The 18,147-nt window shown below is 49.8% G+C and overlaps 4 protein-coding genes across 6 annotated transcripts; 2 read left to right on the top strand and 2 right to left on the bottom strand.

Annotated features, from left to right (window-relative positions):
• Positions 1–290: 290 nt before the first annotated feature.
• Positions 291–3,653, top strand: LOC120647442 (probable protein phosphatase 2C 27). Its single transcript, XM_039924237.1, has 5 exons — positions 291–530; positions 894–1,064; positions 1,150–1,347; positions 1,836–2,041; positions 2,602–3,653. Exons 2-5 carry the CDS (start codon positions 909–911, stop codon positions 3,158–3,160), a joined length of 1,119 nt encoding a protein of 372 aa, XP_039780171.1. The 5' UTR covers positions 291–530; positions 894–908; the 3' UTR covers positions 3,161–3,653.
• Positions 3,654–4,659: 1,006 nt separating this feature from the next.
• On the bottom strand, positions 4,660–6,630 carry LOC120647443 (uncharacterized protein At4g15970-like). Its single transcript, XM_039924238.1, has 2 exons — positions 6,035–6,630; positions 4,660–5,959 (listed from the first exon to the last, which is right to left on the bottom strand). The coding sequence occupies exons 1-2, from the start codon at positions 6,470–6,472 to the stop codon at positions 5,477–5,479; spliced, it is 921 nt and encodes a 306-aa protein (XP_039780172.1). The 5' UTR covers positions 6,473–6,630; the 3' UTR covers positions 4,660–5,476.
• A 919-nt stretch (positions 6,631–7,549) lies between these two features.
• Positions 7,550–11,603, top strand: LOC120647435 (plasma membrane ATPase-like). 3 transcript variants are annotated; one of them, XM_039924229.1, is made up of 12 exons: positions 7,550–7,606; positions 7,779–7,898; positions 8,043–9,167; positions 9,267–9,371; positions 9,457–9,601; positions 9,700–9,864; positions 9,957–10,195; positions 10,298–10,330; positions 10,435–10,516; positions 10,635–10,795; positions 10,875–11,048; positions 11,128–11,603. In XM_039924229.1, the coding sequence occupies exons 1-12, from the start codon at positions 7,550–7,552 to the stop codon at positions 11,596–11,598; spliced, it is 2,877 nt and encodes a 958-aa protein (XP_039780163.1). In that variant the 3' UTR covers positions 11,599–11,603. The 3 variants fall into 3 exon arrangements, with proteins under 3 accessions (XP_039780163.1, XP_039780162.1, XP_039780164.1); XM_039924228.1 differs by having other exon boundaries at positions 7,550–7,635; positions 7,742–7,898; XM_039924230.1 differs by having other exon boundaries at positions 7,562–7,612; positions 7,785–7,898.
• Positions 11,604–12,481: 878 nt separating this feature from the next.
• Positions 12,482–15,758, bottom strand: LOC120647436. Its single transcript, XM_039924231.1, has 6 exons — positions 15,499–15,758; positions 15,322–15,398; positions 15,162–15,198; positions 14,299–14,506; positions 13,433–13,859; positions 12,482–12,882 (listed from the first exon to the last, which is right to left on the bottom strand). Exons 1-6 carry the CDS (start codon positions 15,644–15,646, stop codon positions 12,658–12,660), a joined length of 1,122 nt encoding a protein of 373 aa, XP_039780165.1. The 5' UTR covers positions 15,647–15,758; the 3' UTR covers positions 12,482–12,657.
• Positions 15,759–18,147: the final 2,389 nt, after the last annotated feature.

The following is an 18,147-nucleotide window of genomic DNA, read 5'->3' as shown; positions in this document are numbered from 1 at the left end:
AAGGAAAACGAGATTTCCGAAGGAACCTGAAGATGACGCGATCACAAAAGCCAACTCGTCAAGAAACCGTGAACAGACGCATACCGGCACCGATCCCGTGCCGTGGCGCAACGCAACCCCCCACGCGCCCGCCGCCAACCGCCCACCGGCCGGCCAGGCACGCAACGCGGCGGCGGAAAGAGAGCGCCCGCCCGCCTGCCGCGGCACCGTTGGGCGCGCGGAGGGATCACGAGGGCCGCGCGCAACGGCGGGCGGCCCACACCAGAAAGCCGACGGGCACGCGCTTGATCCAAGCCGAGCCAGAGCCTAGCCGAGCAGCCCTGGGCAGCACCTGCACTGCACCACGTCTCGGGCTCCCCCCCTCCAGGCACAGGCAGGCCACCACCACACCACACCTCCGCGTCGACGACGACCCCTTCGCTCGCTCCTTCCTTCCTTCCTCGCCCGCTCCTCGGCAGCAAAGCGGAATCCTCTCCCTCCGCCACCGTCCCATCATCTCATCACTCGCGCACGGCGGCGACGGTTCCCCGGTAAGCCTCTCCTGCGTTCCCGGCGGTTTCCCTCGGTCCAACCCCATCGGAACAAATCGTCTTCAGAAATTTCCCCTTTTATTTAACCGCAATCCGCAACCACTGAGCAACAACAGTGTTTATTTCCGCTGTTTATTGAATTTCAACCATAGATTACAGCCTCCCTCACTATTAATTCTGCTAATTATAACCATGGAAATTGCTTTTGGTACATCGAACGCAAATTTGAAATTTCTTTCACCAAATCATGGTTCTGATTGGATCGGAGAACAAAAAAAGGAAAGAAAAAACACATAGATTGTTGCATGTTCAGATGGACAACCGTAACCAATGCAATCATCTTGATTTTTCCATTCATTACAGATTTACTGAAGCGACATGAATGGAGGCCTGGAGCCGCAGACCCCGCCGGACAGCCCCTCCATGGATGCCGGTGTCGGCAAGCCGCCGCGCCACCACCTCACCTCGATTCGCCACTGCGCCAGCAGCGCGCGCATCGCCGCCGCCGCCGCCGCCGCGTCGCCCCCCGACTACGTGAGCACCCGTAGCCCAGCAACCCGTTTGCCGCGAGTGATTTCTCGCTTCGCACGCAAAATTACAAGGTTTTTATGCGTTGCAGGGCCTGGATTTGGGGACGCTCAGCTTGATCTCGCCCACCGACGTCCGGACCGGGTTCCTGCCCGTCTTCCGATCGGGGAGCTGCGCTGAGATTGGGCCCAAATCGTACATGGAGGACGAGCACGTCTGTGTGGACAACCTCATCGAGCACCTCGGGGGGCGCGCCGCCGGCATCCCTGCCCCGGGCGCCTTCTACGGGGTGAGTTCTCGCTGGCATGTCAGGTTCCATTCACGTAAGTATGGACATGGTTGGTGTAAACGTATACTTGATGTTTGTTTTCTGTTGCTGAACAGACAATTTGGTGATGATGGGTAGTGTTACAATCATTGTTACAAATGCTACTCCGTTCAGCTTTGAGTATGGTCAGTCGGATTGTCTGGTGGGGTACTTTTTTAAGTAATAATTGTCAAAGAAAAAGTGCTAAAAAACATGGAGAGCTATTGGGAAGCTTTCCTTTTTTCTTCGAGAATCGAACTGTTTGCTGTGAAATTCCTACATAATCCCTGCACCCCAAACAGTCACTAAAAGTCTTCTTGGTGCTTATGAATGTGACACAAACATGATAACAGCTGCTTCATTATTTGTTTCCATGTTGAAACAAGACTTGTGCATATGTGCCATTATCTCAGTGGGGCAAGAACCTTCTTAACTTGAAGGGTAATCATTTACTGTGCCCCGAAATGCAGGTGTTTGATGGTCATGGCGGTACAGATGCAGCATGTTTTGTTCGCAAGAACTTACTCAAATTCATTGTTGAAGATATGCATTTTCCCACGAACGTTGAAAAGGCAATAAGAGGTGCATTTCTTAAGGCTGATTATGCACTAGCAGATTCCCATTCCCTTGACAACAATTCTGGAACCACTGCATTGATGGCTCTTATATTTGGCAGGTGAATTTTCTATGTCAATGCTTTTTTTTTTTGTGAACCCATTCCTAATTATTGTCCAATGATGATACCAAGCATAAAATAAATTAGAATGCGGTGCCTTGCGGCCTTCTACAAAACATACAATGAACATCTGAACACTGACTAGCATCTGTTGCTTAATATATTCCAGACCAACTTTGTATGTCTTATAAAATCGAGATATTTGGAGATTGTCATTGACTGTTGATTAGTTATACTGTGTTTAGTTTTCTCCTCATTTTTTGCCGCATCATTTAAAATCTGATACCATTCTGGCTATTGAGTAGAACAATTTCAGCAATCTTTCTTTTACAGTTTGTCATACATCTTCTTTCCTTACTCAATTGATTCAATCCTTAAAAGTATGACAACTGTTGTAAAAGCAGATGCAACTACAGTGCATTTTTATGTTGTTTGTGTGACTCACTTGCCGCAATAGTACACATGACTAAGTCTTTATTCTTTCTGAACCTTGAAGAACTACTTTATTTGGTTCTATTCTTTTGGCTCTTCAGCAAAATTTCCATGTTTCTGCACCGCAGGACGCTGTTCGTTGCAAATGCAGGTGATTGCCGAGCTGTTCTAGGAAAAAGAGGTCGAGCAGTGGAACTATCAAGAGACCATAAACCCACCTGCAAGAGTGAGAAGATTATAATTGAAAAACTAGGCGGTACTGTTTTTGATGGCTATCTCAACGGTCAGCTAGCAGTAGCAAGGGCACTTGGAGACTGGCACATGAAAGGTCCAAAAGGCTCGATTAGCCCTCTGAGTGCGGAACCTGAGCTGCAGGAGATTGTACTTTCTGAAGAAGATGAGTTCTTAATAATAGGCTGTGATGGGCTTTGGGATGTGATGACCAGTCAATGCGCTGTGTCGATCGTAAGGAAAGAACTGATGCAACACAATAACCCAGAGAAGTGCTCAGGCGAGCTAGTCCAGGAAGCGCTTAAACGGGATAGTTGTGATAACTTGACTGTTGTGGTTATATGTTTCTCATCCAATCCACCCCCTCAAATTGAGATCCCAAGATCCCGTGTACGAAGAAGCATTTCCTTGGAAGGGTTGCATTTACTCAGGGGAGCTCTGGACAGTAATGCCTGATCTCAGTCCATTCTTTCACTAGCCATTTTTTGTTTTATCATACAATTTTGCGCGAATAAATCCCGTAGAATTATGAGAAATTTTGTCGAGAGGCTTTAGGCTAGTCATTTGCAGAGTTGAGGTATAACTTATTTGTATCGGTAAGCAAGATTTTTATTGTCAGCAATCCCTTTTCTTTTGGTGCATACAAGAGTTGCACTTGTTGTATGGTTGCTCAGATGCTCCATACTGCTCTTAGTCTGCTGATGATTTTGGTCAGGCCCCACCTTTTTGTGTTTATGTAATAGCCTACAGGGGTTTCTTTGTATGGATGGGCATGGTACAGGCCCTAAACTGTACCACCTAGGATTCTTACCTTTTTGTTTTCTTCTTAATATGTTGATGCCCACTTTCTAGAGGGAAAAAAAAAGCCTGTTCATGCTTTCAGAAAGCCAGTAGCACCATGGTACTCGCTTTCTACATAGCTCAGCTAATAAGACATGGCAAGTTATCACTCATTTAGCAAAGTTAGGGCTCTTTGCTGAAAGGAGTAAAAAAAAGATTTGAGGTACCTTCTTAAGCTTCTTTTGGCTGGATTTTATCTGTTAATTGTATTGGTCCCAGTTGGTTGGGTGGATGTTTGCTTAGATGATAATCTACCAGACAAAGCATGAACACCTACCTGATTTCTAATCCGATGTTTTCACGACAGGATTTGACCGGGCAACCACTACTAACTCACTACAACTGATTCAGTATTCATGTGTTCCCTTGTGCTTGCGAAAAGAAAATCCTAGCAGTGTCAATCCCTTCAAGGCTTCAACATCAATTGATGCAAAAACTTTGTAAAGGGCTGCAGTTGGTTACTGTAGTTTTATGTCTTGAAATACCTGGTCAGAAATAATGAAATAAGAACACTGGCATGCAGTCAGTATGTACAAAATGAGCACTCATATCGACGTACAGCACCCTATATACTGCAGCTAGACTTTGCATCCTTTTTTCTTTTTTTGAAAGAGCGCTAGACTTTGCATCCTGACTGCTGTTCTTCGCTTACTTTGATTTGCCGGCTGGCGCTAGAAAATCAAACACCCAACCACCCAACGGAGAAGAAACCTCTCTCTCTCTCTCTCTCTCTCTCTCTCTCTCTCTCTCTCTCTCTGCATCAGGACAACGGCCTCTGCATCAGGACAACGGCGATCGGCAGCGAGGGGCTGACAGTGAAGCCTGTGGCTCGTAGATCACCTAACCGATGGCGATGGGATGTGTGGCTTAGCCGTCGCCGTTGGCCCGTTGCCCAGCGCTGCTGCAGTACAAGTGTACAACTGAAAACCGCCAGTACACACTCGGAAACCTGGCGACCCTGAAGTACAAGCCGCCGAGCCGAGCAGAGCTCTTCTCCATGTGTACTGCAGCTTGTACTGCTGGAGTGAGCGAGCATCAGTACACCATGGCTGCTGCCTACCTACAAATAGGGCACCAGTGACTTGGAAAGGCATGGTCATGTGGTTAAGAGCTTCTTTTTTATACGTAGGAGTAAGAGTAGAAATCAGGGCTAGTTTTCTGGCTGTAGCAGCAGCAGTGGAAGGGGCATGCAGAGGAGCAGGAGGTTTGGTTGGAAGCCGACCTGCGCTACCCTCGGTTGCTCTCCTGTGCCTGCCTCTTCCATTCCTGCTGTTACGCTATGTTTGCAAGTTTCAGAGCTTCAGAAGAGGATCGTGAGCCAATGTTTATAGCTCTGCGGCCCAGTCTGATGCTCCAGTAACTGCATTGTAAGATTCACATACACATCTGAAATTCTGAATCTCGATTTCTGTTAGCAGGTGAGATGACATGGAGAGCTCCAGGAATACAGATGTTTTAGAAGATAAACCACGACTCCACTGCACCGGATTTGGGGCAACAATGAGCAAGCACCTTAATATATTTTCCCCAGAACAGCATCTTTACTTTAATAGATTGTGCAGCTGCATTCTCAAACTTTGCAGATTAAGATTCGTTTATTTCAGTTAAAAATTGTAATACAAGCATGTGCAAAGACATCGATTAGCAGCTCCATTCAGTTGCTTACATGGAGTAAAAAATGTGCGAATAATTCACTGTGGTTAACGTCAGTACCTACAATACAATCAACAAAAATGAACTTATAAACTTCCCATATTTTTGTTTACATTACCCATCTTTCCGGAGTCTGAATTAATCACTTGTCAAGCAGAAAGATAGCTTCCTCTTTGCTCTATCGCCCCAGTTTCTGAAGTCTGAACACTGGAAAGACAGCTTCCTCTTGATCAGAAACACACAATGTGCATTCCCTATTTTAATATGCCTTGGTTGCCTTTACCTGCAATTGCGTGGTACAGTCCATGATGAAACTGAGTGCTTATCGTCCTGCGGCAGCGCCATGAACCTCCTCCAGTCCCGGAGCATCGCGTCGAGGTCGCTGATCTTACGGCTCAGTCCGATGCAGCAGTTGGCGTGCATTGTACAGACCCTGCTCATGTTCCGGCTCGGCTCGCACAGGCCACCGAAGAGCTCAGTGCTGAGGAACTTGATCTTGACGCCCAGCTCGGCGACGAAGGAGTCGTTTTTGATGGAGTTGAGCACGTCCTGGTCGTGCAATCCGGGGTGCTTCTCCCTCGCCGCGTACCAGAACCTGTAGAACTCTATCGTCTCCGAGTTGGAACGCACGTACGCGAACCCGCCGTTGGGCGCGTTGCTCAGATCGTCAGGGTCCCCGGTGAAGTGGTAGCAGGCGATCAGGAAGTCCCCGTCCAGGTAGAAGTGCGGCAGCGGGTTCCTGAACCACACGATGTCCGTGTCCTGAAATGTTCAGAGTTTCAGAATCGACGCACATTCAGAAAGTCGCTCCAGAATTTAACTGATCTTGGCAGATACCGTGAAGATGAAGCTGAAGCCTTTCTCAAGGACTTGCCCGAGGAAGTTGATCCTGCTCCACATCATCTTGAGGTAGCCGTCGGTCATGAAGTTCTTCTGCCCGGAGAAGTTGACGCCGCCGGCGACGAGCACGAAGCAGTGCCGGTGCACTTGGCCGCAGCGCTCGTGCGCCGCCGAGTCCAGGGACACGATGACGAGGTGGTCCAGCAGCTCCCTGGTGCTCTCGCCGGCCCGGAAGCTCTCCAGGAAGACGTCCAGCACCGAGCCGGGCTCCGACCACGCGGCGTTCAGCGTCGTCAGGATCACCGTGTCGTTCGCCATGGCTGCCCCCCACAGGACCTCCTCCAGCTTCGCGTCATCGATGTCCTGAATGCGTGCAGCGAGCGCGTCAGTCAGTTTAAGCCCGGCAGTTCGATCCGCAGAGGATTGGCCTGCCATTGTTGCAGACTGCGCAAGGCTGCTTGACTTTCAGGAATATGAAAATTCTAGCTCACTCAGAAGAATCGAAGTGGCTGCATACATCAAGATGCTGAATACGCAGCATAGCGACTCCTAGTATATCAATCAGCAGCTAAAGAAAAAGAAAGGGGGGCAAGGGTTAGCGGTTAGCCCACCATTGGTGGCCTGTACTGTACTCCACGGAATTGGCAATGGTACGGTACCTAACCAGTTCATCCATTCCTTTTCTTCTTCTTCTTCTGATCGATTGAAGTAATTTTTTTGAAAAAATAATAATAATTGAAATATTTGGCATCGGAGGCGCAGTAAGTTTCAGTGGGCTACCGTTTTTTCTTTTCATGGTTCCACTTGAACATAGGCAGTGAAGAAATTAAAGATCAAAATGACTGTTATCACGGACCTTTCGGATGACCACGCCCAACCGGATCAAAATGTTTCACAATCAGATACTTCTGCAATGCATCGCGTGCTCACCAGGTCGACGTCGTCGTCGCGCGGTGCGCCTAGGCGCGGGGGCACGAGGACGTCTCCGAGCGCCACGGCACGGTGGCGGTAGACCACGAGGCACGGGAGGGCGACGGCCACCAAGAACAGCAGGGCGCTGACCGCCCTCCGCGCCGCCGCGCCGCCAGTGCCCTGCTGGTCGGGCATGGTGGCGCGCGTCACCGGCAGCGGCGGCGGCGGCGGCGCGGCCATATATACTGAAATAAGGGCGGTTTGATCGGAAATTGAGCAAGAGGCCCACCTAGGCCCATACTGCACCCCACGTCCGTCATATGGGCACAAGCAAGCACACACATACCTCTCAAAAAAAAAAAAACAAGCAAGCACACACGCCGCCGCAGCGCAGGACGCAGAGGTCGGTCAATTCGACGACGTGGACAGCGACAGGTCGAGGCTGATCCGGCTCCCCGCCGACGACGTCGTCAGGCTGCTGCCCTCCTCGCCGCTCCCGCCGGTGTCCAGCGCCAGGATATCTCGTTGGCACGCAGCAGCAGATAGCGCCCAGTTTTCTCGTGAGAGGTTTAGGGCGGCCAGGGTTTTGCCCCCGCTGCGATGGCGGCCGCCATGGACGAGGGCCTCGACGAGATCAAGCATGAGTCCGTCGATCTGGTTAGAATTGATCCGATCTGCGTTTTTTCGTTCGTTTGCGTCCTTCTCCTCTTTCAATCGATCTGTCGATCCGGTTTGCACTCTTGTTTTTGGTCAGCTAGTTTTAAAAGTTTTGAGATCGGCGGCCTTCAATAGCTCTTTGTTTCGATCTAACAATGCGCCCACTTCGCAGGAGAACATCCCGGTGGAGGAGGTCTTCGTCAAACTCAAGTGCAGCAGCAAAGGTCTCACCACATCGGATGCCCAGGCACGCATTGCCATGTTTGGCCCCAACAAATTGGAGGAAAAGAAGGTTAGATCACGATCGATGATCCGTCTAGTGTAGCTAACCTGATCTGGCTCCTTTTTTTTCTTTCCCGTTTATGTGTATGTTGTTTAGATTTGATTCAGGTTAGTTCGCGTCGTTTGTGACAATTATATTGTGCCGTGCGTGCAGGAGAGCAAGGTGCTCAACTTCCTAGGGTTCATGTGGAACCCGCGGTCGTGGGTGATGGAGATGGCCGCGGTCATCGCCATCGGGCTCGCCAATGGCGACCACAGGCCACCGGACTGGCAGGACTTCGTCGGCATCGTCGTGCTCCTCGTCCTCAACTCCACCATCTCGTTCATTGAGGAGAACAATGCCGGGAGCGCTGCCAAGGAGCTTATGGCCAACCTCGCGCCCAGGACCAAGGTGCTCCGCGACGGCCGCTGGAGCGATGAGGACGCGGCGGTCCTCGTCCCCGGGGACATCATAAGCATCAAGCTCGGCGACATCCTCCCAGCCGACGCGCGCCTGCTCCAGGGTGATCCCCTCAAGATCGACCAGTCGGCTCTCACCGGCGAGTGCCTCCCGGTCACCAAGAACCCCGGCAGCAGTGTCTACTCGGGCTCCACGTGCAAGCAGGGCGAGATCGAGGCCGTCGTCATCGCCACGGGCGTCCACACCTTCTTCGGTAAGGCCGCGCACCTAGTCGACAGCACCAACCATGTCGGCCACTTCCAGAAGGTGCTCACGTCCATCGGCAACTTCTGCATCGCCTCCATCGCCATCGGCATCATCGTCGAGATCATCGTCATGTACCCTATCCAGCACCGCCGGTACCGCGACGGCATCGACAACCTCCTTGTGCTCCTGATCGGCGGCATCCCCATCGCCATGCCCACCGTGCTCTCGGTCACGATGGCCATCGGCTCGCACCGCCTGTCGGAGCAGGGCGCCATCACCAAGCGCATGACAGCCATCGAGGAGATGGCCGGCATGGATGTGCTCTGCAGCGACAAGACGGGCACGCTCACCCTGAACAAGCTCAGCGTCGACCGCAGCCTTGTCGAGATCTTTGCCGCGGGCGTTGAGAAGGACAATGTCGTCTTGTTCGCTGCTAGGGCATCCAGGGTGGAGAACCAGGACGCTATCGACGCCGCCATGGTCGGCATGCTGAGTGATCCCAAGGAGGCCAGGGACGGCATTGAGGAGGTTCACTTCCTCCCCTTCAACCCCGTCGACAAGCGCACGGCCCTCACCTACATTGACCTCACTGACGGCAGCTGGCACCGTGTCAGCAAGGGCGCACCTGAGCAGGTTGTTTGTTTATCATTGTCTACCACCGAAAAATTTGTCTTTAATTTCTCACTGCACGGATCACATCTGTTACTAACCATGTCATGTATATCCATGTAGATCTTGGACCTCTGCAAATGTGGAGATAACGTCAGGAACCTAGTTCACACTGTGATCGACAAGTACGCCGAGCGAGGCCTTCGATCTCTTGCAGTTGCAAGACAGGCACGACTCAACTTTTTCAGAACGCAGTCAAATTTACATCTATGAGTAATGTCTTCTGTTTCTTAATATTTGTCATGCTTTACAGGTAGTCCCGGAGAAGAGCAAAGAAAGCGCTGGAGAGCCTTGGGAGTTCGTCGGACTGCTTCCTCTGCTTGACCCACCCCGATCAGACAGCGCTGACACGATCACGCGTGCTCTCAACCTCGGTGTTAACGTGAAGATGATCACTGGTACATTCTGTCTTTCATCACCTAATTCTACTAGTTTACACTACAGACCTTAATTAGAAATTGTTGAAGCAAGCTGACACTACTTTGACACCCTACAGGCGATCAGCTTGCCATTGCCAAGGAGACCGGGAGACGGCTAGGGATGGGCACTAACATGTACCCGTCGTCAGCTCTTCTTGGGCAGAACAAAGATGAGGCTACTGCTTCAATCCCAGTGGATGATTTGATCGAGAAGGCTGACGGCTTTGCCGGTGTCTTCCCAGGTGAGCATTGCATTGCTAGTTTTTTTTCAGTCAATTACACTGTAGATTTAATTTCAGTTGATGCAGTCTGACATAGCTGCATTTTGATGCAGAGCACAAGTATGAGATCGTTAAGAAGCTGCAGGAGATGAAACACATCTGTGGGATGACTGGAGATGGCGTGAACGACGCACCTGCGTTGAAGAAGGCGGATATCGAAATTGCCGTGGCTGGTGCTACTGATGCAGCAAGGAGTGCCTCTGACATTGTGCTTACTCTAGAAGGACTCAGTGTCATCATCAGTGCCGTGCTTACAAGCCGGGCCATCTTGCAGAGGATGAAGAATTACACTGTGAGAATCGGATTCCAACTTGCTGCTGCATGTTAGGAGCATGCCTTCCTTTTTACTTTTAGCGACAATTACACTGATTTCCTGCTCTTGTAATTTCTGCAGATATATGCAGTTTCGATTACAATTCGTATTGTGGTAAGTTTTTTTTTGCTCGGGCTGTAGAAGCATCAACCTTTAGTACAATGATTTTTATTTTATTTTATTGTTGAGAAATCTAACCTGTTGTCGTTGTTGTGTAGCTTGGATTCATGCTGATTGCACTTATCTGGAAATTTGATTTCTCACCGTTCATGATTCTGGTCATTGCCATTCTGAACGACGGTAGGTTTGCAATGCAGATTCAGAGAACAGGAATCTGAACATTCATTCAATATCGATATGCTGATTTTTTTAAAAAAATAAATAAATGTGCTGAACTTTTCTTGCTGTATGATTTCAGGCACAATCATGACTATCTCAAAGGACCGAGTAAAACCTTCCCCACACCCTGATAGCTGGAAGCTGAATGAGATATTTGCCACAGGCATTGTGTATGGAACCTACATGGCCGTCATGACTGTCATCTTCTTCTGGGCCATGAAGAGCACAGACTTCTTCTCGGTAAGCATGTCCTGCCACGAAAACGAAGCATCGTAACTGTTCTGCTGAATAACCTCATCTTGGTTTGGATTGCATGCAGAGCACTTTCCACGTGAGATCGATCAGGGGAAGTGACGAGGAGATGATGTCGGCCCTGTACCTGCAAGTGAGCATCATCAGTCAGGCCCTCATCTTCGTGACTCGGTCGCGCAGCTGGTGCTTCGCGAAGCGCCCCGGCCTGATGCTGGGCGCGGCCTTCGTCATCGCGCAGATTGTAAGCAGCTAGCTGATCCTACACACTGCTGCACAGGAGCATGTTGATGATCCTAATTGCCGTGGTTTAATTTCTTCAGATCGCCACCTTGATTGCTGTCTACTGGAAGTCTGGGTTCGCCAAGATGCAGCCCATCGGGTGGGGCTGGGCGGGCGTGATCTGGCTCTACAGCCTGGTGACGTTCGTGCCTCTGGACCTGTTCAAGTTCGCCGTCCGCTACGTGCTGAGCGGCAGGGCCTGGAACAACGTCCAGAACAAGACGGCCTTCACGACGAAGAAGGAGTACGGCCGGGAGGAGCGCGAGGCGCAGTGGGCGACGACGCAGCGCAGCCTGCACGGCCTGCCGGCGCCCGACTCGTCGGAGCTGCAGGCCGGCGGCGGTAGGGGCAGCTACGCGGCGGAGCTCTCGGAGATCGCCGAGCAGGCCAGGCGGCGGGCGGAGGTGGCCAGGTTCCGCGAGACGAGCACGCTCAGGGGCCACCTCGAGTCGTCGGCCAAGCTTCGGGGCATCGACATCTCGGCTGTCAAGTCTCCCTACTACACCATGTAAACACATACGCAGGCATTGCACGGCGGGCCCCGCCAGCGGCGCGCTTCATTGAATTGGCTGCGCATTTTTTTTAGGATCTCATCATGTACGAGGTGCACGTCGGTCCGGTCATCGTAGGTCGTTTGTTTAGACGTGTTTGTGTTATTAGTCCTATATCCTATAGGTTAAAAAGTTGTTTCCGTCTTAGAAGTCCCTCTTTAACTTATTTGCAACAGTTTTGCTTGTTTGTGATGAACCCAAAATTTAAATCTTATATAAGTTTGATTCATGTCCTGGTCTGCTAATATTTATTATATTTGTTTCGGATTTTTATTGTTCTGTTCGATACCATTCTATCGACAACAAGATAAAGTGGTAAACACGACGGCCGGGGGATTTGTGCTACCGTATGTTTAATGCAAAGATCACAACCGTAATCTGAAAAAAAAATACTAGAGAAATATAAGTAACTCTTTGAACCGGTTCTTCTCTACGCAAATATTTGTCATACGGATTTCAAAAATCTGTTAGACTGATCACGCATGCCCCCAAAATTTAAATCTTATATAGGTTTGATTCATGTCCTGGTCTGCTAATATTTATTATATTTGCATCGGATTTTTATTGTTCTGTTCGATACCATTCTATCGACAACAAGATAAAGTGGTAAACACGACGGCCGGGGGATTTGTGCTACCGTATGTTTAATGCAAAGATCACAACCGTAATCTGAAAAAAAAGAGTAGAGAAATATAAGTAACTCTTTGAACCGGTTCTTCTCTACGCAAATATTTGTCATACGGATTTCAAAAATCTGTTAGACTGATCACGCATGCCTTTTAGGTTAGATCGAGATCTAGGGATATAAGATTATCTTAGCTCTTCTTAGTGCACACCATTGGCATGTAGCAGAAACTTGGCTGCTATTACATCTGGGCTGTATGGGCCAAAGGCTACAAGGACACCAGGCAAAAATTGAGCAAGAGGCCCACCTAGGCCCATACTGCACCCCACGTCCGTCACATGGGCACAAGCAAGCACACACGCCGCCGCAGCGCAGGACGCAGAGACAGAGGTCGGTCAATTCGACGACGTGGACAGCGACAGGTCGAGGCTGATCCGGCTCCCCGCCGACGACGTCGTCTCCTCGCCGCTCCCGCCGGCGTCCAGCGCCAGGGTCAGCGAGAGCGAGCAGCCGCGGTCGTCGTCGTCGTGTGCTTGCTTGGCAGTCTTCATCTTGCTTGGCGGCAACCGGTTCGCCGTGGGAGGGACGCTGTGGCCGGTGGGAGTCCTTCTGCCGGCTATCTGCATACACGCATATTAAGCTAACATTGAATTAAAATCACACTCTGACTCTGCTAAAAAATTTTATGAGAACATATTATTATTAATTATTACTATGTCACGTGCAAATCTGTATTGTCACATGCAGCATTTTTCTTGCAGTAGTATATCGTAGTACGCTATTCTTAGTAGTGTGCAGAAAAGGAAAAGGCAGCAGTAGACCTGAGACCTGACTATCAGGCCGGCCCGGGCGGTCACCTCAAAGCTTTTGCCTTTTTGGTGCTCTCTAGCTACTGCAGGAAGGAAGTCGAGGGGGAGCAGGCAGCACGCGTGCGATGCAGCAGCAAGCTAGGCCGCGCCAGGACAAAAACACGGCAACCATGGTCCGTGTAACTCACAGGGCGCGTCCCGGTCCCGCACGCGAACAAGGACGCTTTGCAGTTTGCGCTAGCTGCTGTGCTGCTGCGTGCTCTCTGCTCTGAGACGACGATCGATCCGTCCATCCATGCGCTTTGTCCCCCCCGATCCATGCCTCAGGCAGACAGACAGTGCGGTGCAGTGCAGGGCATACCTCAGAAGGGTGGTCACGGCACGGCCCCGGCGCCACCACGAAGCCCAAGAATGTGAAGAGCTTGCTGCTGCAGGGAGAGGGAGGAGGAGGGGCAGAGGCGCCGTGTCCGCCGTCTGCTGCGGCGAGGGGCCGCGCCTCGTGCCGCTGCCGCTTTATTCCCGCTCCCTGCAGGGGCTCCACCACCACCCCCGCCTCCGCGTGAGGAGGAGCAGCAGCAGCCACGCCGCCGCCCATGGCCGCTTGCATGATGCGCATGTAGTTGTAGCCACCTGCTGCTGCTGCTGCGAGGGCGCGGTAGAGGCGCGGCGGCGATGACCCGTCGCCCTCACATATTCCTGGTCCTGGGCCTCGCAGCAGCAGGCTCTTGGGGCTCGCGCTCCCGCCGTAATCCTCCTCCTCCCGCTCCCGCCTCGTCTCCGTCCTGTTGCTGTTTGGTTGCACACGCATGCATAGTTAGTTGATGCATGCCCTTTCGCTGCCAACAAGTTCCACCAGTATTTGCCTGCTACTCGTACGTACTTGCGTTCAGATGCAGGTGAATTGCCAGTGTTTGATTTAATTTGGAGGGCGTACAAATTAACTTATCTGAAATGTATTCTTAGTACCAACTTAGAATGTACTTCTGAATAATGATAATATAAAACGGACCAACCATGCATGCTGGCATTTATATAGACAAACATTCCACAGCAGCATCCTTGATACACATAAAAAAGTAGGAAACCAGAGAAAGTAACTACTTATAACAGGCAATTATTCGCGGCGCGAAATGGCTGCCTCCTGACGTGACCGATGAGCATATAGATTGGCAGAGACCGCATCGAAAGAGAATAAAAGGGAATGAGTAAAAAATAAAAGGCAGCGACCTTTTCAGTTGGGGGTGAAGCAGCAGCGGCATTGTTGGCTCCTTTCTAGGCTTTGGCGAGCGGCAGATGCAGCAGCAGGGGCCATCGCACTCATGATCCCACCACTGCTGCCGCTGCGCATCCTCACTGCAGAGTTCCACATGCATGCCGCGGCCTCCTCCGTAGATGTGCTCCTCATCCGGCCGGGGCACCTGCTGCATCGGCGACCCTGATCGCCGGATCGGCAAAAGAATAGGAAGAATGGGGGTTAGTTTAGGTTTTGTTCTCTGACGCTGATGGAGTGTGCTGCTGCAGCAGCTGTATGCATGGAGTACAGTATATCACTGCTTCTATACACCTAGCCATTGGGTTGCACAAAAGCAAGCACATAAAAAATTTATTGCCGTTGAGAATCGTGCCATCCATGCACACATGCATGAATTGCAAGGAAGAACTAGTTTTTCCATGACCAATGCAACAACCAACAGCCTTTCTTTCTCAAGACTAGTAATTACATCACTAGATGTGAGCCTTGGTATTATACATATATAGACTATAATACTGAGGTGCATTTACTTTGTTGACCCTTTTTTTTAAAAAAATGCTCACGAACGTAAGTCTAAATAAACTCGTTAGCTATTTTCTTCTAAAAGAAAGTATATATTTAGCTACTTTTAGAGGCTCTACAGTACAAGGATCCAACCAGCTACAGGGGTGAGAAGAAAAGATAAGTATATGCTTCCTTTTTCAGTTCTCCTGACGTTTGTGGGAAGAAAGAAAAGATCATGTTCCTGAACGTACTAGGGCAGGACAACTAGGATATACATGTGTACAGATTTGTAATAACTCGTTTTGAAACAAAAGGAAAGATGTATACTGTATACCTTGCATTCCAATACCATTTCTCATGTTTCTGTACATCTGCTTCAACATTCAGAAATAAAAGCTGTTCAGTTAGCTAGTGAGCAAATTTATCGAAGAAAAATTAAGAACATGGGTGTGTGTGTGGGGAGAGATGAAGAACGTATTCAAGTAGTGATGAACCTGCAGATGGCTTTTGACATGAGATATGGTGAGTCCTCCCACTCCCATCAGCTGCAGAACTCGCTTCGGCGTAGCCTCTGCAGCCACAGGTTCAGAGCTCGTGGTATGTTGAGAAAGATAGATGAGGAAAATCGGAGCAAGAAGATGATCAAGCTAGCAGGAAAGGCATGCACATACTGTCCTGTCCCCCGAGCTTGTGGATGGCGTGGACGAAGCAGTGGTGCAGATCGGGCGTCCATCTGAGGCGTGGCACCTTCGACCTGTTGTACTGCCTTACGCCGCCGCTCCTCTCCCGGCCGACCACCGCCGTCCTCACCATGGTCATCTATCTCTCAGCTAGCTCGCTCGCTCCAACTACGCCGAACCGACCAGCTAGCAAGAACTGAAAATCAGAATCTATATATCTGGTTAGACACCCAGCCACTTCACATGCGTGTCTGTGCCAGGGTTTAATTTTCCGACCGGACCGGCCTAACCGCCGAGTCCGGTACCGGTTTACTGGTCCGGTTAGGCCGGTTACTGGTCGGAACCGGTCAAATACAAATTTGAATTCAAATTTTCTCATTGAAGCGGTTCTAACCGGTATACCGGTCGGTTAGACCGGTTTACCGGCCGGTTTAGCCGATATACCGGTTACTTGTGCGTTCCGGTTCTTAGAGGCATACCGGCCGGTTATTCCGGTTTACCGGCCGGTTTGGCCGGTATACCGGTGGTTTCGTGCAGTTTTCCGACGCTTAAAAAATGGATCCCCGGTGTGAAATAAAAGGAAATTTCGGCATTAGCTATGCACATTTTAATGTAAATGACCCTACCAAAGCAATAATTTATAATCATGCATACAAATACAATAGTAATAAGCGTGCATACAAATACGGAGTCATACACCTATACACATGAAATGAAAGTTCAACGTAGGAATGGGAAGACCCCATTTGGGACGCGTTTTGGTATTCGGCGGTGGACATCAAAGCGATACCTCGCACTCTAAGCAGCTCAGCCTTTTAGTGTTGCCAAGTTTGGCCCGTTCACGCCGATGTTGTCTGCCATTCCTGAACTAACATAGTATAAAAATGGGGGTCTTCCCATTCGTACACCCATCTCGTCGGTGGCTGCATGTCAGGAATGGGGTAGTGAAAAGAGTGCCTGGAATCGCTGTAGGAGGAAGAAGAGTGCTGTGGACTGTCATAGTCTGTCGGTCCACCTGTTCTCCTCTGCGAGTGCGGTACTCCATGGTCGGTGTCCTGAGTAGCATGTGTGAACTGAGTCTCCCCGGCAATCAACCAAATTTCATAATTAGTAGTCAATAGACTCAATACTCATAGTCAGAAATATGTGTCTATTTATATGTGCAATGTATAACTGTGAAATGAACACCACGAGCACCACTACCAGCAGCAGCATGAGCACCACTACCACCACCACCAGCATCAGGATCAGCACCGTCACCATCATCACCGTCATCGGCCGAGCTGCTATCCTCGGACTCCTGATACGGAGGACTACGCTCACCTTCGCCATCATCAGTCTCGGTGTCGCTGCTCACTGGCTTTGTTGTTCCTTTGCCTTTTCGACGCTTCGGGTCACCCTTCTTAGGCCCTTTCTGCAACTTTCTCTTCCCTAGGTGAGTGTCACCTATATTTTGATGTGCCCAATCGCTGATGGAATCATTCGCCCAGCCTCACACGTAGATCTGACACGTTTATTTGATCTCTGACAATATGGGACGGGAGATGGATGTCGCCGTCATTATCATCCTCGTCCAGAACTGGAGACCGGTTAGATCTACCATATTCCATCCATTCCCGCACCGGATTATTCTCATCATAGAAAGAAAGATGGGCTAGCTGGTCAATGAAATCACCTTCTTCACGCATCAGTGGGCCGGAGACCTCCTCAAGTCAGAGACGAAGGTTGTAGTTGACATAGACAAGCTTATTAAGTTTTTTGTGCGACAACCGATTGCGAACCTTTGTATGCAGCAAGGCAAAAGTACTCTAGTTCCGCTCGCATCCATTGGACGAACAACATTGTGAAACAAGCCTCATGGCAAGGTACTGCAGTTTTGGAGTACTTGATCCGAACATCATCCACCAGGACGCTGCATGTGCAACCGAGTATGTAAGCAATATATTCGAATAGAGAAAACAACAATTTCATACGGAATAACTCTTACATGGGGATGTCTTTGGGTCCATCGCCATCCGCATTGCCATTTCACTGCTATACTCGCCAATTTTCTGCCGAAACACGTCAAACTCCTGCAATGCCTGGACGACGCTCTGGAGATCCGTCATGCGCTGAAATGTATCCTTGAGTCCACGAAACATTTGTTGAGTTGGATCCATCGTATATGCATACCTCGGATTTAGGACAGCAGCTGCAAAATATAAATCACTTCAAATAAGCATTATGTCAATAGAGTTTAAAAATAGACGACTCATGTGTGCTTACCTGGACCCACATACGTGCCTATGAACACGTCACCCAACCTCTCGTCCACCACCTCAATATACTCTTTCAGTGTGGAAACATTTGTTCCAAAGAAAGACTGCAGCTCATGTTTCATAGTCTGGTAGGCCATCACGACTTCGCACATGTTCGGCTTCTTGTCCTGATCAGTGAAGCGAAGGAACTTGTATATTGGTTGAACCGTGTCGATGATATATTTCATTGCATCCCACCACTCCATACTTGAAAAACTTGCATGAGTAAATCTACCATCTTCGGTATTCGCCCATTTACTGTGTTGGAACTCAGTAGATGCCATCCATTGCATGAAACGATCACGTTTCCGATAGATGCTATCTAGGAACATGTAGTTGGTTC

Source organism: Panicum virgatum, chromosome 9K (assembly GCF_016808335.1).
Source record: "Panicum virgatum strain AP13 chromosome 9K, P.virgatum_v5, whole genome shotgun sequence".
In the NCBI taxonomy this organism is placed as follows: domain Eukaryota; kingdom Viridiplantae; phylum Streptophyta; class Magnoliopsida; order Poales; family Poaceae; genus Panicum; species Panicum virgatum.
Note: the sequence above shows the minus strand (reverse complement) of the source record. Positions and strands in the feature narration are given on the sequence as shown.

What these genes read in the sequence shown, in the direction of transcription:
- LOC120647442 (XM_039924237.1), top strand. Translation starts at nt 909, where the DNA reads ATGAATGGAGGCCTGGAGCCGCAGACCCCGCCGGACAGCCCCTCCATG. An exon ending in CCGCGTCGCCCCCCGACTAC is followed by an intron (nt 1,065 to 1,149) that starts GTGAGCACCCGT and finishes TATGCGTTGCAG; the next exon opens with GGCCTGGATTTGGGGACGCT. An exon ending in CCCCGGGCGCCTTCTACGGG is followed by an intron (nt 1,348 to 1,835) that starts GTGAGTTCTCGC and finishes CCCGAAATGCAG; the next exon opens with GTGTTTGATGGTCATGGCGG.
- LOC120647443 (XM_039924238.1), bottom strand. Translation starts at nt 6,472, where the DNA reads ATGGCAGGCCAATCCTCTGCGGATCGAACTGCCGGGCTTAAACTGACT. An exon ending in GCTTCAGCTTCATCTTCACG is followed by an intron (nt 5,960 to 6,034) that starts GTATCTGCCAAG and finishes TGAACATTTCAG; the next exon opens with GACACGGACATCGTGTGGTT.
- LOC120647435 (XM_039924228.1), top strand. Translation starts at nt 7,550, where the DNA reads ATGGCGGCCGCCATGGACGAGGGCCTCGACGAGATCAAGCATGAGTCC. An exon ending in CTTTGCCGGTGTCTTCCCAG is followed by an intron (nt 9,865 to 9,956) that starts GTGAGCATTGCA and finishes ATTTTGATGCAG; the next exon opens with AGCACAAGTATGAGATCGTT. An exon ending in AGAGCACAGACTTCTTCTCG is followed by an intron (nt 10,796 to 10,874) that starts GTAAGCATGTCC and finishes GATTGCATGCAG; the next exon opens with AGCACTTTCCACGTGAGATC.
- LOC120647436 (XM_039924231.1), bottom strand. Translation starts at nt 15,646, where the DNA reads ATGACCATGGTGAGGACGGCGGTGGTCGGCCGGGAGAGGAGCGGCGGC. An exon ending in AAATGGTATTGGAATGCAAG is followed by an intron (nt 14,507 to 15,161) that starts GTATACAGTATA and finishes TCCGGCGATCAG; the next exon opens with GGTCGCCGATGCAGCAGGTG. An exon ending in CTTCACCCCCAACTGAAAAG is followed by an intron (nt 13,860 to 14,298) that starts GTCGCTGCCTTT and finishes GCAACCAAACAG; the next exon opens with CAACAGGACGGAGACGAGGC.